Below are 25,346 nucleotides of genomic sequence, written 5' to 3'. Positions count from 1 at the left end.
TATGGTTTTCTTGACAGGAGCCGCATGAGTATTATGTTACAGATTTTATATTTCTTTTGCAGTTGAAAAGCAAACTATGACATCAATGAAGGTACTTGGCAAGCTTTACAAAATGTTGTCTGTAATAGTGTTTAGTGTTGTTTACTATAGATTTTGAGACATGATATAAAAATCTATAATAAAAATATATATATTAAAATAAATATATTTCATCTCCTTTATCGGAGTTAATACGGACACACGTGGACTTAAATCATGCTACGATAGTGGTTATATTTATTATATATATCATATGTATATTATGTGAAATATATATTCTTTGTCATCAATGACAAAAATGTGTTTAAAGAGCTTTATGAAAATTAGATATTTCATACAATATATTAGTATTGATTAGAATCCAAATTATATCATTAATGATTAAAGTAAGAAACAGAGCTGCAGGTTCATAATTATATTTCGCCATTTACAATTTATTTCAGTGACTTTGCATTTTTCACATTCCAAAATTTATTATTCAATATCTGAACAAAGTGAATATATAATAATGTGTTACGAATTGATTTTTAGAGAATTTCTAATTGCTGTATTTAGTCCAAATAAATGACAAATTTATGTAACGATTTTCAATTTAGTCATAGAAAGGGCTTTCTCTGAGTGTTTCTTGAAATGCTTGTGTGTATTTGAATATATCTTAACCTGCTGTATTTTCTTTAATATACTTTTCAAGCTTTCATTTCTAACTTTGATGATACCAAAATGAAAATTTAAGTTTTCCCTTTGGGGGCTGACCTGGGTTTATATCCATTGCAAAGGTTAATCAATTTTGGTTCCAGCAGGTTTGATACAAACGTCAGATGTTTGGTTTTTAATTTTATTTCCGATTTATTGCGTATATGTTGTGTGTATTAATATGAAAATCAGCTTTTTTACTCACTGCCATCATGTTTAATGAAATACAATTGTAGAGTATGGAAAAATGTATAGGCACAGTGCTCTAGGCATTATATAAAGAAGTTGGGACCCATCATCTACAGACAAATATTCATGAGAAGTCATATGGTTAATAATTATTTTCCTCTGTAAAACTATCTGTAAAATAAATGAAGTGCACGTGGTCAGTGTTTCCATAAAATTGAGTTTTAAACTGTTCCTGGCTATATGACAATTTATTTCCTTATTTTGCTTAGCTTAGTGTTATTCTTTCTAAAATGCATTTGTATTATGCCTGGTTACTAGCTAAATATGTGAGTTATTAACGTTCTATTTTAAGATATTTGATTTAACTGAATAGTGATCTGTTTTGCTCTGAAACGATAAGCAGAAATTTCTTAAAATTTAAGTTTTAGTTAAACGTACAAGTTATCTTTTTTTAATCCCGTTCTTTATTTTTCCACATAGGAACTTTAAAAGGTACAATCGCAAAATAAATATGCAAAAAAATACTATCCATTTTAGTCTAATTCAATTAAAACAGATAGAACAATCAAGTCCATTATTACACGATATAGGCATAGCATAAACAAGGAATGCTTACACATCATATGACGTCAGATCAGACGTCAAGAAACTAAATGACGTCATTATAATTACTGCTACGCTCAATGTATTTCTATAATTTGTGTTATTAATTTCTCTTTTTATTTGCGTGTTAGAATGTGAAAAGATATTCATTTTTGCCTTATAGTACAATAATGAAAGGTTTATCATTTAAATGCTTTGTAATTTATTACTCATCCTTCGTGGTGATATTCCCTTCATATTTAAGCTTGAACCGAGCATTAATTTACAAGAATGCACTCAAATTGATATCTATTTCCTAATTTTAACTGGTTGTGTATCATGTATCCTTTTTGTTTTATAGTTGAATTGGCGTTAGAATATGTCATTATTTTACTAAGCTTACTTTGTTTGAAAATATTCTATGTTTTTGTTCTGTGTGTTCTTTTGATATGTGATCTAACAGCCATTCATACATTAAGGTATGTGAGTAATATACATTGTGCTTTGTTTGGCCCTAGAACCTGATACGAAATGTACTTTTAATTGAATTTTAGTGTTAGTAATATTGGCCAGTAAACGTTTTTTTCAAATGTGTTTGTTCTTGTTGAAGTGTATAATTGGAATTGTCTTTAGAAAATATGCTAGTTTCTACGCTGGTTATAGGCCTTTAGCGTTTACACGGGGGTGGAACCCCATATGTATCTCAAAAAAATGAGCATCGGTAAAAATTATATTGTATGTTTTGGAAACACCAGAACCCACGACGGAAAGAATATCTCGCTGAAGACTGCATAGAAATCCAAAACAAAAATGGGTAATATGGAGGAGAGTCAGGAGGGTAGAATCACATTTCGATTTTCTTTAAAAAAAGGATTGAATTTTATATAAATGTTTTAAAAGATGAAAACTTACCCTGCGATTGACCTATTTTTACAGTCACATCTGGTGTTATGTTTCACATCTGGTGCAGCGGAAATTCACATATAATTTTTACCGATGCTAATTTTTTAGATACAAATATGGGGTTCCACCCCCGTGGTTTAATCCTTTATCGCTTGTTCCACTGTACAGTATAGATAATAAAATTTACTATTCATACAAAAAAAAACGCCGTTATATTTTGTTTATTACCCAAACAATACATATATTTACACATAGGAGAGATGACATACCAAACTAGCATTAATAATAATTGTTGATTCTCAACCAATGTTTTAACCTTAAAGTTTGCATAATATATATACGGTGTAAGACATCGCCTTTCCAAAGATCGATTTTCTTTTATCCAATGGCGAGGAATTTTATCTTCTCCGTCGAGTATATTGCTTGAATATATCAATTTTAAAACAATTCAAAGCGAATTTTAAAGGTTCAACTGGCTGATCTTTTGAAGAAATATTAAACAATGTTCGGTAAGTCAAGAAAATGGAAAGAAATATCTTGATTTGTGAATTACAAGAATTTTCAATTAAAATTGAATTAAATTGATTATCCTGTGTAATCAGATGTATCTTTATTCGACTAAAACGTGCTCAATGTCACAACATTTAACTATACAGATGATATACAACAGTCTTACATTATTGTTGTGCTTGTGGTATTTTTAGTTTCAACTTTTCGGCATTATCTAGTTGGGTGGTTCCAATATTCCTACTTGAATAATGTTGAATCACCCTTAGGATATGTTGCCTGCTTTTTAAATTTGTCTTTTGACGTCTTATCTGTGATACGCAGGCTTCATAACCTCTGATCCCCTTTCAAAATCCCATTTTATTTAGTTCCGCCCATTGTTTTCTCGTTTAGGGCACACGCATTTTTTTACTTGGGGACCATATGCCGCTTTTCATGGAATGGCACTAACGTGTCACATTGAAGGTTCCATGATAACCGCCATATGAACACATCTGCGGATGTTTCAAAATTCTAAATTTTACCAATTCATGTTAAATGTTGAATTCTGCTTAAGCCGGTGCTAGGGGGCGTGGACGGTAACTTGCACTATCCAGTACCGTCCATGAACAGGCTCAATCAAACCGAGCCTGCAACATTTTCAATATTGCCGTGTTGGGCTTTCTTTAGGGATTCTGTATTTATCTATTTTACAGTGTTGTTTCTCCTTCACTTTGAAAGGTAAAACATACATTCTTCTCACTAGAATTATTTTACAGCATAAAACATTTGTAGAAGAAGCAGGATCCATTTTAATGTTGCGTAATTCAGATAAAACCCAAATCATCTGAAGAACTCAAGCCCGCCTTTGTCCCACAATGCAAATACCCTAGAATACCCGAGTCTCAATTATATAGAAGTTTGTCCAGTTCATGACAAGGTTGTGATTGTTTTACAATATCAGCATCTTCAAAATACTTTGTATAGATTGAGTTATAAATAGGCAAATATCTCAGAAGAATATTGTATCAAAAGAATCACGGTGATCATAATAGAGTGATTTTGGATATGAATAGGTATCAGATCTAGATATTCTCAAACAATCATATAAGCGAGATTAATCATAAAACGATAAGTGCAATTTAGATATCCCTGAATAATAAATGGGTGGATACTTATGATAAAAATAATAAAGAAACATAAAATAGCAAACTATTCTTGTTACCCATGTTCCCGAATCGTTGGCATTTCGTGACAGACTACTTAACTCATTACTGATTATCATGTATTTGTAGTGGTGGGGTTTATGTTAAACCAATACTCAATGAGGTTTGTGAAATTGTTTTTATTGTAATTTGAATTGCTGTGTAATATTCTGTATTATGTATTTTGTGAAATGTATTTGTCTTGTATTATATTTGTTTGTAATGTGATGTCTCATACTTATTTTATTTGTTACAGGTTTTATTCTTTATTGAATAATGAGGCTGCGTTCATTGAATGCCGCCTTTCCTTGTCGATCTTGTTTATCATATTTTATATGTGTTTATTCAATAAAGAATAAAACCTGTAACAAATAAAATAAGTATGAGACATCACATTACAAACAAATATAATACAAGACAAATACATTTTACAAAATACATAATACACAATATAATACAACAATTCAAATTACAATAAAAACAATTTCACAAATAAATAAATACATATATACACTATTAAACATACCTTGTAATAGAAGAAATCTAATGAAATAATAGAAATAAGAATCAAGTATTCCTATAAAGAAATTACTGAAAGTTAAATAATTTTATAGTTCTTTTCACTTTGAAAGCGAGACAAGGAGTGGTCAGTTACCAAGAAATATTATATCCCAGAACCAAATCATCTAAAAATAACTTGCATACCAAAACCAATCATCCATCACTAAACTTGCAAAACCAGTTCAATCACCCATACAAAAGGAACAAAGACAAACATGAACACATAACACCACAAAAGATTTGGTTTGGCCTTTAAGGGAAATAACTACCGTATTTATTATAAAAAGTGAACTTGGCTAAATTTAACCTTATCTACACACTCCCCCCTCTAGTTAAAAATGACACCGGCATTTTCTTAAACAATTATTAATGAAACCTGGATTTATGAAAAAAATAACATTATAATAAATTCGAAAAACAAAAATGCAATACACTGTATATTCATATGACGACATAAATATATCATATTATTTAAGATATACTGCCCTCCTATAACTATTTTGCAATAGTTAAACAGTAAAATATAAAGAAATAATGCAATACAGTAGAGTTGTCAATTCTACTTGAAAATAATAAATACATAGTATATACCTCCATACATAGGACCCATGTGAAATTTAAAAGGACTGCATAAAAAAATGAAACAACATTATACAATAATTATACCCATTCTCCATACCTATCCGGTGGATGTATCACACGTCTAGGGCGTGGGATAGGGCGTGAAGATAAAACGGGCGTATGTACTGGAATGACTGGAATAGTCACTGGAGTACTTGGTCTACTCACTGGAGTAACTGGTACACTTACTGGAGTAACTGGAACACTTACTGGAGTAACTGGAACACTTACTGGAGTAACTGGGATAGTTACTGGAGTAACTGGAACACTTACTGGAGTAACTAAAACACTTACTGGAGTAACTGGTACACTCACTGGAGTAACTGGGACATTGTCTGGGGAATATGTTACAGGATTGGGGTGCATCCTGGGAACAAATGAAGGGATAGAAATAGAAGGAGCATGAGAAGAATGTCCATAATCAACGCCAGTATTGCGACTGCGAGTAACTGGAAATCTCCTCTGTGGTATGATGTATACACAAGATGATGATTCAGAAGAGCTAGAATCAGCATCATACTCTTTCTGTATAGGAACACGCCTAGGTTTTGGTTTAGGCTTAATTTCAACAGGTAAATCTGTATCTTCTTCAGGGATAGAAATAAATGGAAGAAGCATATTTCTGTGAAGGGTTCTGACAGGACCTTTTCGAGACTCAAGTTGTACTTTATATACAGGTTGGTCAGGAAATGGTATGTCAATGATAACAAAAGGATCCTTCTCCCACTTATCTGCCAGCTTCTGTCGACCTTGAAGATTGACTTTTCGGACCAAAACAATATCGCCTACAACCAATTTGTTCTCGCGAACTCTACGGTCATATTGCTTCTTGTTTTGATCAGCCCGCTTCTTGGCAACATCACCAGCTAACCGATAAGCATATTGAAGGCGTTCCTTCAAACGAGAAACATAAGTAGTAGGAGAAAGATGTTCAGATAACCGCCGTATGAACACATCTGCGGATGTATCAAAATTCAAAATTTTACTACTTCATGTTTAGATGTTGAATTCTGCTTAAGCCGGTGCTAGGGGGCGTGGACGGTAACTTGCACTTTCCAGTACCGTCCATGAACAGGCTCAATCAAACCGAGCCTGCAACATTTTCATTTTTGTCGTGTTGGGCTTTCTTTAGGGATTCTGTACTTATCTATTTTATGGTCACATCCGTGTTATTTGTGCCGTGTGGCGACTGTAAAAAGTCTCCCCGTACATTTAATCAATGATGTTATATTTTCAATCCTTGAAAATCGTTCAGCACGACATTATTGTTGTGCTTGTGGTATTTTTAGTTTCAACATTTTTGGCATTTTCTAGTTGGGTGGTTCCAATATTCCTACTTGAATAATGTTGAATCACCCTTAGGATATGTTGCCTGCTTTATAAATTTGTCTTTTGACGTCTTATCTGTGATATGCAGGCTTCATAACCTCAGATCCCCTTTCAAAATTCCATTTTAATTAGTTCCGCCCATTGTTTTCTCGTTTAGGGCACACGCTTTTTATTATTTGGGGACCATACGCCGCTTTTCATGGAATGGCACGAAGTGTCACATTGAAGGTTCCATGATAACCGCCGTATGAACACATCTGCGGATGTATCAAAATTCAAAATTTTACTACTTCATGTTTAAATGTTGAATTCTGCTTAAGCCGGTGCTAGGGGGCGTGGACGGTAACTTGCACTTTCCAGTACCGTCCATGAACAGGCTCAATCAAACCGAGCCTGCAACATTTTCATTTTTGTCGTGTTGGGCTTTCTTTAGGGATTCTGTACTTATCTATTTTATGGTCACATCCGTGTTATTTGTGCCGTGTGGCGGCTGTAAAAAGTCTCCCCGTACATTTAATCAATGATGTTATATTTTCAATCCTTGAAAATCGTTCAGCACGACATTATTGTTGTGCTTGTGGTATTTTTAGTTTCAACTTTTCGGCATTTTCTAGTTGGGTGGTTCCAATATTCCTACTTGAATAATGTTGAATCACCCTTAGGATATGTTGCCTGCTTTTTTAATTTGTCTTTTGACGTCTTATCTGTGATATGCAGGCTTCATAACCTCAGATCCCCTTTCAAAATTCCATTTTAATTAGTTCCGCCCATTGTTTTCTCGTTTAGGGCACACGCTTTTTATTATTTGGGGACCATACGCCGCTTTTCATGGAATGGCACGAAGTGTCACATTGAAGGTTCCATGATAACCGCCGTATGGACACATCTGCGGATGTATCAAAATTCAAAATTTTACTACTTCATGTTTAAATGTTGAATTCTGCTTAAGCCGGTGCTAGGGGGCGTGGACGGTAACTTGCACTTTCCAGTACCGTCCATGAACAGGCTCAATCAAACCGAGCCTGCAACATTTTCATTTTTGTCGTGTTGGGCTTTCTTTAGGGATTCTGTACTTATCTATTTTAGAAGGAAAAGTACCAAGATAGGCATCAACAGAAAGACGGGGATGCCATCAAACATAAGAAAGTGAGGAGAAAAACCTGTAGAAGAGTTCTTGGTGGCGTTATAAGCCTGAACAAGAGAAGGAAACAAAATCTGCCCACTTAGATTTATGATTCTTCTGCCAGTGTACCTAACATTCTGAGAAGGGTCCGATTAAATCGCTCCGCTGATGGATTTCCCATAGGGTGGAAAGGAGTGGTTCTTGTCTTTCGAACATTTGCAATTTTGCAAAGTTCCTTGATGACCCGACTTTCAAAGCAATATTCCTATGAGAATAAGGAATTACAAGTTGTTGTACTTCTTCTCCATCCAGAAGTGGCGGTACGATAAAGAAACACCATCTTTTGATAGAAAGACGAGAGAAGTCACGAAGAAGAGATTTTGACGTCTTTCGACATCTCCTCCCCCCTCGGACGAGAACCAGAACGTAGGATGGAAAGAACAGAAGATATATCAGTGTCTTTAGACTGTTCTACCGCCCAATCCACTGGTTCTGGCTGCAGCTTCAGAAGAGGAAAAAGATTCCTCATTGGCCATATTAGGACCTCATCTCCGAGCAACATTCAGCAGAAGAAAGAGAGACAGAAGCAGCAAAGCACACTGCCTTGACAGCATCGCTGAAAGAGTTGTGGTCGGCGAGATAGCCCATCACAATCTTGATTCTGTTTGCCTGACTTATATATGATTTCAAAATCATAGGCAGACAAAGCAGCAATCCAACGATGACCTGTCGCGTCCAACTTAGCAGAGGACAGGACATAAGTTAAAGGGTTGTTGTCAGTAGAAACAAGAAATTGGCTGCCATAAAGATAGTCGTGAAACTTATCACAGACAGCCCATTTCAAAGCTAAAAATTCAAGTTTATGAGCAGGGTAATTACGTTCACTACGTCTTAAACCTCTGCTGGCATAAGCTATGACATGCTCTGAGCCATCCTGCTCTTGAAGTAACACGGCCCCTAATCCAGACCCACTCGCGTCGATATGGACTTTAAAGGGTTTACTGAAGTCAGCAAAAGCAAGAACAGGAGGAGAAGTAAGTTTTTCCTTAAGAATATCAAAAGAAGATTGCTGGGGCATCACCCCATACCCCATGTAGCAGTCTTTCTAGAACGCTTGGACTTAGATTTTGGGAGAATTACCATGACCCTCAAGTAAGTCATTAAGGGGTTTGGCCAACTTGGAATAATCCTTAATAAATCTCCTGTAAAAAACATGCAGTTCCAAGAAATGTCCTTAATTCAGCAATGTTCTTAGGGACTGGCCAAGAAGAAATAGCAGAAGTTTTATCGGGATCAGTAGAAATACCATTCTCACAGATAAACATGCCCTAGATAAGAAAACGGACGTTTTGAAAAATTCACACTTAGAGCCTTTAAGTTTAAGACCATGAGAAGATAAACGTTGAAAAACATTTTCAAGCCTAACAATATGCTCCTCAAAAAGTTTCAGAAAAGACCAAAATGTCATCAACAAAAAACAAGACATTCACGCAAAAGAAGGTCACCCATGGCACGTTCCATGACTCTCTGAAAAGTAGCACCTGAATTAACTAATCCAAAGGCAAGCCTATTGAATTCGTAAAATCCAAGATTACCAACAGAAAAAAGCAGTATAGGGCTTTGAATCTTCCTCCATCTCAACTTGCCCAGTAACCACTGCGTAAGTCGAGTTTAGAGAAAAATTTAGAACCCACTAAAAGGTCTACAGTGTCATCAAAGCGAGGAAGCATATATGCATCTTTTCTTGTTCTTGAGTTAAGCAATCTAAAATCAATACAGAACCTAAGTGAACCATCCTTTTTTCCGAACAAGAACTACATTAGAAGAGAAAGGAGAGTCACTAGGCCTGATGGCACCGCAATCAAGCATATCCTTAAGGTGCTGCCTCACCTCTTCATACATTCCAGGGGGAATTTTCCTGTAAGGCTGCTTGAAAAGGGGTGTCATCATTTAAAACAATACTATGGCGTGTGAGATCAGTACAACCAATATCAGTTGATCCCTTGGAAAATACATGATTCCAATTGCCTAAAACTTGGCGAACACGCAGAAGTTGCTGAGGGGACAGATTCTCAGTATCAATATTCAAACCAAGAGAAGATAAATCTGGCTGTGAAGAGGTAGAGTTCACACCATTAGAAACAGAATGAGAAGAAGCGAGGTTGTCTAGCACTGTGACTTCATTAACCACACAAATGTAGATTTCGGCTTAATAGTCAATGTCCTCGCAGTTTCAGATTACAGATGCGTACAGGCACCTTTGCATAACCGCTTTCATTGGACACTGAAACTATTTGTGGCCGAACAATATATATAAAATCACTGCATCAGGGTTTTCAGTCACAAGCTTAGTATCACTAAAGACACCTCTAACAAGACCATTAACAGAAATAGACTCATACGGTGCAACTGTGATAGGATGGTCATTGGTAGATTTGACTGTGTGAGGCTTACAAACTAAACTGTCAAATGCTGATTGCCAAACTTGAGACAAATTTGAATCAGAAGATGAAAGTTTACAGAGCCTGATAACATTGGTACCCAATATCACAGGACAAAGATATGTTGTTATGTGTATCAGGGACAACTAATACAGGCACAGGCAACTGAAGGTTTAATTCAGGTATAGCAATCGGAACTTCAATGTAAAACCCTAAAATATCTTTTAAAAATTGGCCCCTTTTCAAAAATGAAATGTTTTAAAATTTTATATTGAAATCTTTTAAAAAATTTAAAAAGTGGGGGGTCTATTTGATTTAATTTACAAAAAAAAAAGAGTTTGGTACTGTTTAAAACCCTTTTAAACCAGTACAAAAAGAGCTTTTGGCTTTAAAAAAACCATTTAAATTAAAAATATTGGCCCTTTTTTGGAACCCTAATAAACCTTTTCTAAGGGAAGGTTTATTGTTTTTCAATAACCGCCTCTGATTTGGGCCCAACAAAAAAGGGGGGACCCTTTGGGTTTTTTTAAACCGGGAGAAAATCCCCCTTGTTTTCCGGGAGCAAAATGGCCCTGTGATTTATAAAAACCCCTTTCCCATTTGGGCCCCGCCAATGCGTTGGTTTGTAAGATGTGTTACGGACTTTGGGGTTGTTTAAAGGTTTCCCGGGTTTTAGGTGGTGTCTGAAAAATCTGGTATGTCTGTACTGGGGGTGGTGGTGTGTTCCATTGAGGCAAATGAGTAGGTTGTGTAGGTAATGAGAGATTATCAAGTTTCTGTAAAATGGCATTAAATCTCCTATCAACACCAGACTGTAAACCACGCATTTGTTCAGTTGAAACGGTGCTCCATGTCCTTCATAAATTTTTCTACATAGGAAATAGAAGCCCATTTCACCAGACACCTGCGAATTTACAGAAATTTTAGACTTGGGCTGGACAGACGGAATAGTATCCTTCTCAATCCTTACGGATTTCCATTAAAAAGTCATCATAGTCAGAAGCAGAGTCAAGCTTATGTCTACTGCTTGCTCTTAAAGAATCTGACCTTAAACCTGACCATAACTTTTCACATAATAATTCATTTCCTAGCAGACTTTGGTACAGAACCCACCCTCAAAAGCTCTCTGCAAAGTGCACTCTAAACGACACCCCATAAGCTGCTACCGATTCATCAACGCCCTGAGATGCATTGAAGAATTCCTTCATAGTAACACCTTGCCTTGATGGTTCAGCATAATTCACAGACAACTTATGTAAAATATCATCTATGGACACAGATTCACCTAACGAAACTACCAAACGTTTAGCTGTGCCCCTTAAAGAAGATCTCACAGCTTGACGAACTTGGGAGTCAAGTAAAGATGTATCTTTCTTAAGGACACTGTACCTCATGGTGCCACTCATAATAAGAAATTTCACCTTTTAGGGGTAGGGTTCATCTCCAGAAAAAGGTGGAATCTTAGGAGTACGGGATTAAAATTGGGGAGGTGAAGATGGGGGAGCAGAAGGAGAAAAACTGAGGAAGTAGGCTTTATACCTTACTACCATAACCATGAGAGGGTGTCTTTAACTGGTGTTCCATCCTTAACAGAGATATGGTACTTTGACGACAAAAAATTAATCATCTCTTCCTCAGAAAAAGAATATTTCTTCTCACCTTCTGAATCTTCCATCTTTAAAAAAAATGCAAAAAAATGAGAGGGAAAAAGAATAGACCCTGGGATTGAGTGGACAGATGTAAATGAAGTCAATAAATAAAATAAACAGAAAATAAAAAAAATAAAATAAATAAGTGTTCAAAGAATAAGACACTGAAGCGGAAATATGGGGTAAAATAGACCAGGGAAATACACCTAACTTATGGTGAAAAACCAATAAGTTTATTTTAAATGAAACTCAATAATCAAATTTATTGATGTATTCACAAACAATATTAAAAGCAAGTATAAATGCTTCTATTTACCTGACAACTCTTACCAGAATTGTTTTTAAATCAATACACCTTAAAAAATAATAAAAGGTAACTATGTATTTTACCAAGTACTAACTGTACCAATATTAGTACCTTCAATTCACAAATTCCTGGTTTGAACCAGTACTGGGGATAACCAGTACTAAAACATTTTAATATTCTAAAGGTCAATAATCAAACATATATAATACACCAGTTATATTTGGGCAGATATCTCTTAAATAATTCCTGGTAAATACCAGTACTTATTTATTAAGTATTTCCTGGTTGTCACCAGTACTTACCAATCAATTTATAAAAAAATGTAGAATAATTATTACACTGTAATTCCTGGATGTAACCAGTACTTAAATGACCTAAAAGTAATATACCAAAGAAAAAAATGGGCAGTTCAAATTAAAATGTCTGGGTAAAAAAATAAGGAATTTATTTAGCCAAAAAAAAAAAAATGTCAACAATTAATACCCTTAATCAATTACCAATTACCAGATGACTTGATACTGCTATGCCGTCCAACCAAATGACTTACCAACCAAACAAACGCCAAAAACATAATAAACCGAATAAATCACACGACCGCACTCACTTTCAAACAAAAAATACTTAAACGTGAATTGGTTCTGGGTGTTAATTTGTTAGTTTGTAGAGAAGTAAAGATAGAAAGATTAGAAATAGAATGCAATATATATATATTCAATACACAAAGTAAACAAACACAGTTATCAAGATCCTTAAATTTTTCTAAATATTTTTTTCAAAGTAAACAAATAATTAAAAGACCCTAAAGATTTCTTAAATATCTATTTAAATATATCTATACTATTAATTTTATTGTATCAACCAGATAACTAAAAAAATAAAATCAATGTATATTAATAAGACAAATAGTATTTACATGTATTTACATACACAAAAATAAAATATACACGAAGATATTTACAAACACACATAACAAATAAACAGCAGCAGTATTTTCAAAAAGATTTATCAAAAATATAAACGAAATGGAAGTGAGTTTCTTGTATATAGTATTTTAAACTATCCGAAATTTATGGTTTATCCGAAATTACCTAAAAAAAATATTGAAAAGATCGCGAAATTGTGTGACAAAATTACATTATCGGTGTTTACATAAAATAAATCAAATGACAAGTCCTAGTTAATGAAAGAATAAAAAATTTACCTTGATAGCAACTGAATTAAACCAAAAATTTACTTAAAGATCCTGTAACACATTATTTTTATGGTTTTATATACAAATTATGATGCTCAAATTAAGATTTATCGATATTGTAAAGTTTCAAAAAAAAATTATTTATAAAAGATATTACCGAACTTTAATATTTCATGTAAATAAAGGGAGGTAATTAGAATTTAGTTTTCTATAAATTTTAAGTCAATTTTTCCAATAAGAAATGAATGCATATAAATTAAATGATTACCTTAAATATGTACAAATATTTGCAATATATATTTTACATATTCTTCCATGTTTGCAAATTGACAAATTTGCATAATTACATACATATATAATTCAATGAAGAGTGGTATGCAATCTCAATTACAAAACATACAGGATCTTTAATATATGTATAAATATAAAGAAATTTACCTTGTTATTAAATTTTCCGAAACAGGTCACACAAAATTTGGAATATGGGCCGAAAGTAGTACCTAAGTTAACAAAGAAAAATAGTCCTTACAAAAAATGAAAAATACCGCCAAAAACAATAAAAATAGACAAGAATAAAATATGTACTTACATGATTATAAAAATTCCACAAACACAAAAATAAAATTACAAAATATCACAGTTCAGAGTTCCAAATGTATAAATTCCTCCGCGTCCTAGATATTGCACTTCCAGCTGATGTCTATTTACAAATAAAAGTTTATGTACATGTATTTCTGTCTAGAGGTGTGGCGCGAAAGAGCTCTTATTAAAAATATGGGTGGGGGTGGGGATAGGGGTGGGAGGTATACCTATAGGATGGTAGATCTCTTCTACTGCTGCCTTGGTTGCCGCGGTGATGTCTCTGTGATCTTCCTGGTCCTTAGATTGCCATTGGATCCCAGGTGGCCTCCAACCAGAAAACAGCTCGCCTGGCTCGTCTTCTGAAATCTCGTCGGGGAGCCAATTTGTAGTGTATGCTAAGCAAATGTTTCAAGATCAAACCCACATCTGCATATTTTACTCAATTATTCTTAAGCAGATTTTCAAGCAGGTATGTAGGTATGTAGGCATATATTTCATATTAAGTAAAGTTTGTACCAGTTGTTGGTATACACAATTACAAAGTATACATAATTAAAGAAAAAGCTGTTAACTGTGACTGATATTAAAGCTTGACGCCTGCATGCAAGTTCTACACGTTGTCTTAATGATATTAATATTTGAGCAGTGTATCATGAATATTGTTTATCAAAAGGTTCAAATGTGTAAAACGTACACGAAATTACTGACCTTGTCATTTACACTTGAACTAGAAGGTTTTCTAAAATATAGGTCCTCAATGAGACAAATTATCATTAATATCCTTCAAGAGATTCAAAAGATAAAGAACGCACACGAAATAAACTAATAGGAAATTAGGCTGCAAGATGATAAATTGTCTTCTATTAAAGGGTCCGTTCTTAGGAAGGTCGTATTGAGGACAGGCAGCTTGTTAACAAGCCAGAAAGCTTGTTAACAAGCCGGAAACGCTTGTTTACATTAAGTTTACGCCTAAAGAATTTTCATTATATCATGGTAGTGTTTCTTATCTTTACCAGAAAGAAGTCATTATAAAGGAGCAGAAAATATGTTTAATCTAATATGAACACTTGCATCATTATACTTAAACATCGATTGCAGTCCTTATCTAAATGTACTTTTTTAATACGCTTGCCAAAGATTTGAAGAATAAAGTTAAATCAGTACCTTGAGGAGTAGAAGTTGTCTTGAGCATAGTATCTGTTTACAGTTTTTCCGTTAAAAAGCATTTTTTTATTTTATCATAACTCTTTTGAAAAGTTTGATTGATAGTTCAATCTGCAAAGAGTTTTTTTCCGTACAATAACAGATTAACAGTTAAAATAAGATATTCGAAAGGCCGGTAGGGCCGTTTCAACTTCATGAATTCCCGATTTCATCTTCATCAATTCAAAATTAAAACTTCGTGCATTCCCGTTTTCAAAATACGGAATTCTCGAATTCACGATTCAGCTTCATAAACTCACGACTTCAACTACACGAATTCACGATTTCAACTTCACGAATTCTCGATTTCAACTTCATGTATTCACAATTTCAACTTCACAATTTCAACTTCGTGAATTCACGATTTCAACTCCATGAATTCACGATTTCAACTAAACGTCACGAATTCACGATTTCAACTTCATGAATTCACGATTTCAACTTCACAATTTCAACTTCATGAATTCACGATTTCATCTTCTTGAATTCACGATTTCAACTTCATGAATTCACGATTTCAACTAAACGTCACGAATTCACGATTTCAACTAAACGTCACGAATTCACGATTTCAACTTCATGAATTCACGATTACAACTTCACAATTTCAACTTCGTGAATTCACGATTTCAACTTCAAAAATTCTCGATTTAAACTTCATGAATTCACGATTTCAACTTCACGAATTCAACTTCTTGAATTCACGAATTCAACTTCTTGAATACACGATTTCAACTTCATGAATTCACGATGTCAACTTCACGAATTCAACTTCTTGAATTCACGATTTCAACTTCACGAATTCACGATTTCAACTTCACGAATTCACGATTTCAACCTCACGAATTCACGATTTCAACTTCATGAATTCACGATAATTTCAACTTCACGATTTCAACTTCGTGAGTTCACGATTTCAACTTCACGAATTCACGATTTCAACTTAACGAATTCACGATTTCAACCTCACGAATTCACGATTTCAACTTCACGAAGTTGAATTCGTGAAGTTGAAATCGTGAATTCATGAAGTTGAAATCATGAATTGTGAAGTTGAAATTGAGAATTCATGATGCTGAAATTGGGAATTCATGAAGTTGAAATGTCCCCACTGGTCTTTCGTAATATACCGACAGACGAAATTGTTTACACTATGGAATTTTGCAATTTGAATTTAAACACACTTATATCTGCAAGCACTGACAAATAGTAAAATGCATCTTAGGACTTAAATGTTGTCTTGTTGTATGAAGTAACGCAATGCATGGACATGTTGAGTATATATTTCGATTGCTTTAACTAGCAATCAATAATGTGATTATACTATGTCCATCCATGATGCTTGAAAATCTTTTTTCATTTTACCAAGTACATGAAAATATAGATATAGTGTTAAACTTATACATAAATGATACTGACTCAGTAAAAATATGAAACACAGCTTGTAAAGGCATTTATTTAAACTATAAGAAATTTACATTAAAAATGAGTTTTAATTTCTAAAATGACATGTCCGGTTTTCATTTCCCTTTTAGAGTTCCACATGGTGGTGGTACTGCGTTTTCCCAGTTGCATGTATTTAAGGTTTCGTCAAACACGGTCCCTGAAAGGAATTAACGTAAGAAATTAAACTTAGAACTTAACAACAAGAAAATTGATTCTCGCGAACACTTGGCGTCCACATGAAAACTAATTTTGATTTTAACTGCAAAATTGGGTAGAAAGTTGTATTGAAACTTTGTTGAACCAAATTACGGAAAATATAAAATAAGCCATCCTATGCAAGCTTTTGATGAAGAATTACCAAATATTTACTAAAAGGAAAAAATCTTGGAGCCTTGAAATTAAAACATAACATTGATTGGACTTTGATTTTAAGGTTTTGTTTATAAGTATATATATACATGTTAATGTAATGATTCATTATTTATCTATTTACATACCTTCAGGGCAGAAATTATGTCCTAAAAATTTGTTGTTATTGCACGTGTACCATGTCCTGCAGTTCTGGTCTTTATCAGCATAACGTCCGTCCGGTGAGCTCGTGCAGTCAATAAGCATTCCACATGGGGGTGACACATTCTTGGCGCTTGAAAGAACAATAAAGTTCAGATGACAAAGTTGTGAAGATTTGAAATATTAACAATTCTCTTGAAGTTCCAAGTACATGCTCATACAGAAAATGTAGTATCAAACTTCTGAACCTACTTATAGTTGCCAGGTATTTCTCTTCATTGTAATCGTTTTTGTTTTGACCGTGAGGATCATTGATTCCAGCATATTGAAGATTGAATAGTTCTTAAGCCGTTGCTAGGGGGTGTTTGACAGGTTGCAAGTTTTCATTACCTCTCATAAAAGACTCAATCAAATCGAGTCTGCAATTTTCATGTAATTTTATTAGAGTCATTGCGTGCGAAGGAAATCACATTTTCCAGATTGTTGTGGATGAATTACAAGTGTTTTAACTTACAATGCCGTTTGAAAAATAATTCAAAGGTTTACTAGACAGTTTATGATATAAGTTATTCTTTGAATAATTAATATCTCTGATATAATCAGAAGACTTAGTGTATAGAAAGAGACCGTTTAAACTCTTATTTATTTTGAAAATACTTCTGTCAAATATGCGTTGTCAACCATAGTAGTAGTTTGATGTTTTTATTTTTGTTTTTTTAATGGAAAAATATATATATATGCTTACTCGTCGCACAATCCTGTATTGTTATTATACACCATTTGTTCCGGGCAGTCCACTATGGAAGCAACACCGCCGATACATTTGGCGAAAGACTTGCAGCCAAGTTCGTAATTACCGTCTGCTAACGTTGTGCAATTTACAGCTGATACATGGCCTAAAATTAAAGCCGTGAAATGAAAATATATTTAAAAAAAAATTCAAATAAAAAATACAAGAATAAACCTTCAATACTTAAGATTAATGATTAAATATAATATACACAAATATTTGCAGTACATATTTTACATATTCTTCGATATTTGAAAATAATTATGTACATATATATAATTTCACTTAGTGTGGTTTACCACTTTGATCACAACATACAGGATCTTTAAAATTAGTCTAAAATCGTTTCGAATAGAATAAAAAATTATCAACACGAATCGTATGGCATTAACTTTTGATAAATATTTTTCCTATCTGCAAATGGTATAACTTTAAATATTACTTACCAATAAATGCCGAGGATACAAGAATACAAATCGCTAAATAATTCATGATAAAAAAATTAAAGTTAGCAAGTATTTCAACTAAAATACCATAGAAATGAAACTGAAGTATATTGAAGCAATGAGAGAAATTTGTCAGTATCTCTTAAGGCCCGACAAGGTTCGGTTAGTTTAACCATGACATGCGCAACATAGTTCAGAGACCTTTCTAATGAAAATGTGTCAGAGTTTAATCGTATGCTCAGTGCGGTAGCTGGAGCACCGTCTGTCGGGGATAAAAATAGAGCAAGCTCGATGATTGGCTTATTTTTTCTGGGGTTTACTGATTGCGACGACTGGGAAAGGGATAGCGAAAGAAAAGTCAGATGCTCGTTCATTGGTTACTTTTTTCTGGGACGACAGGGAATGTGTTTTTATTTTTGTCTATACAAATCAGATATCCTCGTGTTTCGATGCTTTTTCTCTTAAATAACAGATCAATAATTGATCATTAAATGATGGAAATGAGCATTTATTTCATATTCCTAAACCAGTTTGGGAGCTTTGCAAAGGAACGACGACGTAAATGTCGTTATCCTAAAAAAACGGTACTCCGAAAGAATGCTGCTTGCAATATAGATTACAGGAGGCTACAATGAATGAATAGAAAATGGTTGCAAGAAATAGGTTGAAAGTGTTTTTGCAATACTTCACATATCGTTAACATTAACCATCCGCTTTGATTTTTGAAGATATTACATTTAGAAATTATATACTAAAATTTGTTTTACCGTAATTGAAACTTAAAAATGAAATCCTAAAAAAGAAGCATTCACTTTACAAATTTCATATTAAAACAAATCACTCGTGATTTTATTTTCTAAAACAAAAAAAAATCCTTCATCGAGCTGTAACTTATAAATCTACTATTCAATAATTGCACTTTTTTTTTTAGAAATTCTTTAGTTATAAACAACCTTAAATTAGTTTAACAGTCTATATGCAATCTTATTTCTCTGAGTAATGCAATGGAACAGAAATAATTATAAATCTATAATTCTCCCGTACGGGCCTTACATACGTTGTATCCCTTAAATCTGATAAAAATAGACTTATCGGGGGTGTGTACGTATTAATAAAGATGCAAATATTTCCGCTACTATGCTTACCTAATAACAAGCAGATTTCCTTAGCGAAAAATTAGATGACATTAGAAATAAACAAACCGTTACGGTCAAATGATATGACAATTAGGGTTGAATGCCACTAAATATATCATGTCATGAATATGACACAACCTATGTAAGAACTAAGATGACCTGCGGGAAAATATTATCATTGCTTGATTATCTTATGGCCTCAATTTAACTTATTTCCCTTCTTTATTCTCGTGGTCAATATTTATTTTTGTTTTCTTTCTTTCTTTCTTTCTTTTTCTTTCTTTCTTTCTTTCTTTCTTTCTTTCTTTCTTTCTTTCTTTCTTTCTTTCTTTCACTCTTTCTTTCTTTCTTTCCATCTTTCTTTCCTTCTTTCTTTCTTTCTTTCTTTCTTTCTTTTACGGACCAACCATTTGAGTGATGAGCAGGACTGTAGATTTCCATACAAATTGAGGTCCAGTCTTGGTTAGAAACAAACACCCATTTGTACACAAATATGCATGTAGAAGTATGTTGAAAAAGACAAGTGCGAATAACGTTTCATAACATATAGAATATTATTGTTAAAAATATTAAATCTATGAACATGAAATGATGCAGGAAAATCGTTTGAATTGATGAACATTAATGATCTTAAAATCCAATTTTAGTTCCGCAAGGTGGCGCTACGTTGCTTTTGTGGTTGCATGTGGACAATGTCTCATCAAAAACCATCCCTGAAATAAAAGAAAACGCAATAATTTTTTTTTTTGCATTTTCGCAAATAAGATACTAGTTGGAAATGCCCTTGCTATTTTAATTTATGTTTAAATTTGATAAAAACGGTGTCATTCGTGAAGCAATGTTGTCAGTCTGATTATTATAGACAGTTACTGTTAGTGTAAGCTGCACTTCTTTAAGGAAAGGAAATGTGGTCAATTTCTTTTAATGGGGTATGCCATTATTTCGTGAAAGAGTGTTTTTTTTTAGCCTAAACATTACCAAAAAATGTTTTCGTTTTAAATACGTCACTTCTGGAAAAGAGGATATGTATTCTTCGTAAAATTTTACAACACTTATTTATTTAACATTATATTAGATTGACTAGACGTTAATCTAATTTACTAATTTTTCAAATAGGGACAAGTGGTTCTTTTTGACTGATATAATTATGGACTGGTGTTCATGGTCTCCTTATTGCTGTCACACATTGCAATATCGTAATGATGACAGATGTGGCTTCCCATATTTTTGTTTTAACGGAAACGATCACGCGGCGCGTTAGTTTATTCGGATATATTTAGAATTTACCCTGTATGTTTTGAATTGGTGAAACTCAACAATTTCACCGATTGTCTCTGATTTACATTGTCAATATCGTAAACACTTTTGTCCAAATGTTTTATCCATTGTATGTGTTTCATCTCGTCTATTTGGTTTATTTGTTAAATAGATGTGTACATCATTACTTATTACAGTTTTGACAGGTTATATGGGCGAAAATAAATGGTAGTTTACATACAAATTTATACAGTAAACTTCCTTTAATATAGAAAAAAATGATATTACTTGCAAAGTTGACAGCAGCCGTGTATAAAATTTATACAAACGTCATGATTATTCAATTAATTCAATGGAAAGAGATGTCAAAAGCGTACGAAAGGCTGGTGGTGGACGTTAGAAACGTGATTTCGCGAAGTTGAATTCACGAAGTTGAAATCTTGAATTCACAAAGCTGAATTTAAGAAGTTGAAATCGTGAATTCGTGAAGTTAAAATTGTGAATTCACAAAGTTGAATTCACGAAGTCGAAATCGTGAATCATGAAGTTAAAAATCGTGAATTCGTCACGTTAAAATTGTGAATTCACAAAGTTGAATTCATGAAATTGAAATCGTTAATTCAATAAGCTGAAAATGTGAATTCGTGAAGTTGAATTCGTGAATTCATGAACTGAAATCGTGAAATCGTGAATTCCGTATTGTGAAAGCATGAGTTCACAGTTAAAATTGTGAATTCACGAAGATGAAATCGGGAATTCACAAAGATGAAATCGGAAATTCACGAAGATGAAATCGGGAATTCACGAAGTTGAAATGTCCACACCGGTCTTTCGTAAAAGCGTTATATACCAGGAAAACATGCTGTGTGTCCTTTATAATTTCTGTCGTGACACGTGAACCATGACGTGCAACCCTGGGTTTTGTCGGCATAATATCCGTCGGGGGTGATTGAACAATCCAATAGAGTTCCACATGGAGGTATCACGTTTGACGGACTGAAATCGTTAAAAAACAAGGATTGTACAAAGGACACAGGAAATGGTAGAATATTACATCATCGCGCACCTGCAAAATGCCAGTCCCAATTGTTTGAAAACACATTTTGCAGGTGCCCGGTGACGAAGTATCTTACCATTGACCAGTAAGGATACTATCTATTATACTCGGCAAGGATCGGCATATTCCGTCTATTTTCAGTGTCTTATTAACATAAGTACGGAAATATCAAGAAATGAAATAAAGATTAACATTAACATGTTTTCTCAAGACTAATTACATGTTATCTTTGGATAAAATGGTCGATTGTTTATATAAAACAACATACTCGTCACACTGTCCATTTAGTTTGTTAAATACGGTCTCTCCTTGACATTCAAGAGTATTAGAGGACACGCCCCCAGTGCACGTTCCGAAAGATGTACAAGTAAGCTCATAGTTGCCGTCTGCTAATCCTGTACAGTTGACCTGTGCCGACACATATCCTGAAAGATTAAATGTGTCTCATACTATGTTTTTTACATACTTTGAATCTTATGGTAGGAATGAAAATCTGTAAAATGTCGTCTACTATATAAGAGTGGTGACGATAGTTTACGAAAATCATTGTATGAGTTACAATCTGATCAATGTCTGCACTTTCCGCTGTTTAGTAAATCTTTCGCTTAAAATGATGAATGGTATCATGCAGATTCAAACATGGTCCAGTCCATCTGAGAATATTAGTGTGATAGCCCAGTGTCATGAGTAAGCATTTACAAAATCAAATTGGTTAAGATCGACGCAAAGTTTGAAGTTAATTTATATGAACAGTCAATTTGCTTAGTAAATGTGTTACAATTCAATTAAAATACTACAATAATAATTTTAAACACTAAGCGTACATAAATTATATATTGAAACTTTACACTAAAATTTAAGCTATTCGCAAATTGTCTAAAACAGAAATGACATCGAAGGATCATAAAGTCTTAAGTTAGCTGTATCAGATACAAATAAAATACTACATGACCTACCAGTTTGTTCAGTATTAGAGTGTGACGCGAAATTCAATTCTCGCACAAAAAAAGAAAAGAAAAAAAAGAAGAAAACAAATATATATTTTGAATTTAGATATAGAAGAATATCTTACCGACAAAAGACGAAAGCAAAAGCATGCGAACCATAACAATATCCATGGTTGGAAACAACATCCGGAAAAAATATCACAGAGTTCTAGATTGTAAAAAAGGAGAGTTCCCACTGACCAAATTTCTCGACAGTCCTTGTTTGTTGACTAACATTCATTAATTATACACGAGTTCTGCACAAATTAGTTCGGTAATTAAACTGAAATAAACTCCGCCCCTATTAAATGCCGTCCAAGCAATAAAATATGAATTTTGAATGATCATGAATGACAATTAAAATACATTTTAATGACTGATTCGAGCATAAATGATGTTATTAACAAAACCATCTTGTATAATGAAGGAGCAAGAAATAATCATAAAAAACAACATTTACATAATATTTATTTGGATAAAGAAAACCTATTTACGACAAGTTCCTTTGACAGTACAAGGGAGACAAAAGTATAATTTATGACATACAAATCAAAAAGTGATTGTCTCATAGGTGTGTAGTATGTACATTAATCATTATTTATTATAATGTTTTAATGTCAACTAATTATTTTTTAAAAAATGTTGTTTTACTAAGTTAACATTCTGATTAATATAGTTTTACCCACAGATCACTTGTGCCATACGAGACCCTAAATCAGGAGTTTTTACGCTAATCTTGTACTAGCATACACCACTGACATTTGTTCAGTTTTTAATTTAGTATTCTTACTTTAAAGTTTAAATTATTTTATTTATTAGAATAATTATTATTTATTTCATTTTGGTAATAAAATAATAATAACTACTAGATGTATTTTTATCATCATCATCATCATCATCATCATCATCATCATCATCATCATCATCATCATCATCATCATCATCATCATCATCATCATTATTGTTATTATTTAAACACATACAATTTTGTGTACATGTATTTGAGTTTATTTATGCACGCGACCGGTTGCCCATATGGCGAGTCCTGCAGAAGAGTGTTAGTCATTTCAGATTTTGGAGGTAAGTGCAACATACAGATACAGAAATATTCCCCAATTCCAGAAGCTTCTCGTCGTTCTTTATCGTGCCAAGTGTTTAAGCACTCATACACGGGAGTTTCATCCGATAGAGTGATAAGTAATTAAAAGGAGGCCAGCGCGGGAATCGAACCCAAATCTCGAGATTACAAGTCTCGCGCTCTTACCGATTGAGCTATGTGGGCTTACCACTTACCACAGCGCAAGGTGTAATAAAATACGATTTTACTTGAGTGTAAGGGACGACTTTTAACTTGAACGAGATAAACATGGAGGGATACTGACCACTGTTAGGAAAACGGGAACCAAAAGAACGGAAAAAAAACACGGCAAAATTAAACCTGTATGCAAGCTCGGGTCCATGGACAGTTGGGCGGTAGTGATAAATGGACCCATTGCAAGAAGTTTTCAACATTTAAATATGAATCTTGTGAAACTGTGTACCAATTTTGTACCGATTTTGCTATGTATGCATTCGTTCTGGAATATTGCATAAACATTGAATAAGTAAGTAGTCGACCTGTCATATAAATATAAAATACTGCCAAAATTTTGAAAAAAAAGTGTTAAAATATGTCTTAAGGCAAAACTTTATCGTATTTGCCAATGATTGTGATTGTAGTTAAAATAAAATGTAGTGCAATATCACATCTATATATCTGAATTATCGTTCAATGTGATATCGATATATGCAGAGCATCTTATATTACATTATATCTTTTCCAAATCCCTTCTTAGTCTCAGAGTAGCCGTGTCGTAGATTGTGTCGTAGAAATCGTCCTCGTTTTCGGAGGTAAAAGTGAGTCTGTCTGACCATACTTTGAACTACACAGCAAACTTAGCCATTAAGTACATCCATAATATTTACGTCAGTGCAAATCAGATAACGATAAACACTGCGATATATCGTGATCATCATCATCATCATCATTATCATCATCATCTTCATCATCAAAATATCAATATTTTAAGATAATTAAATGGATGTCACTTCCGGTTTTGAGAGCGCCCTGCATAACGGGCAGAAACTCTCACATTTGTGCGGTACTTAACTTTGTATGGTTAAGACTATAGCAGCTACCAGTAATTTCACTTAAAAAATAGTTAAAATAACCTTAGTTAAGATTGTTTTATATTATCAGCTATTAACATTGCACAGGAATAAGAAGGTGATTGAACTTTAACATGAACGTATAGATCTTGATACGGAAAAAGAAATCTTAGAATTTTAGCAGTTTGATTTAATTAAAAAGAATAATTGTCTTTGCTCGTGCGGTAACTACTTAGCATGATTAATAAAAATAACCCTGAAATTTACCAAGTATCGTAGCTTTTTGGTTCTTTATTTTCGTCAAACTTTCGAAAAGGACTAAAGGTAAACAACTAGGTGCTCCAAAAAATACAGTCAATTGAGTGGGAAAGCATTTACGTAATGTTTTTGTACAGATATCGTTATTAGAATCATTAGAGATTTCCTTTGTTGTTGTTCAAAAGTACTCAAAATCGACTAATGACC

General features: G+C 33.5%; 2 protein-coding genes across 2 annotated transcripts; both read right to left on the bottom strand.

The window, feature by feature from the left end:
- Nucleotides 1–16,571: 16,571 nt before the first annotated feature.
- LOC132723280 (chondroitin proteoglycan 2-like) lies at nucleotides 16,572–18,463 on the bottom strand. The gene is made up of 4 exons (XM_060707956.1): nucleotides 18,298–18,463; nucleotides 17,807–17,957; nucleotides 17,049–17,194; nucleotides 16,572–16,708 (listed from the first exon to the last, which is right to left on the bottom strand). The coding sequence occupies exons 1-4, from the start codon at nucleotides 18,341–18,343 to the stop codon at nucleotides 16,626–16,628; spliced, it is 426 nt and encodes a 141-aa protein (XP_060563939.1). The 5' UTR covers nucleotides 18,344–18,463; the 3' UTR covers nucleotides 16,572–16,625.
- A 1,486-nt stretch (nucleotides 18,464–19,949) lies between these two features.
- On the bottom strand, nucleotides 19,950–22,971 carry LOC132723273 (peritrophin-48-like). Its single transcript, XM_060707950.1, has 4 exons — nucleotides 22,820–22,971; nucleotides 22,016–22,172; nucleotides 21,541–21,686; nucleotides 19,950–20,146 (listed from the first exon to the last, which is right to left on the bottom strand). Exons 1-4 carry the CDS (start codon nucleotides 22,878–22,880, stop codon nucleotides 20,064–20,066), a joined length of 447 nt encoding a protein of 148 aa, XP_060563933.1. The 5' UTR covers nucleotides 22,881–22,971; the 3' UTR covers nucleotides 19,950–20,063.
- Between the last annotated feature and the right edge of the window lie 2,375 nt (nucleotides 22,972–25,346).

This window comes from Ruditapes philippinarum, unplaced genomic scaffold (genome assembly GCF_026571515.1).
Source record: "Ruditapes philippinarum isolate M1 unplaced genomic scaffold, ASM2657151v2 ctg2253_1_1_1_1, whole genome shotgun sequence".
NCBI classification, from domain to species: Eukaryota; Metazoa; Mollusca; class Bivalvia; order Venerida; family Veneridae; genus Ruditapes; species Ruditapes philippinarum.
This window is presented reverse-complemented; position numbering and strand designations above follow the sequence as displayed.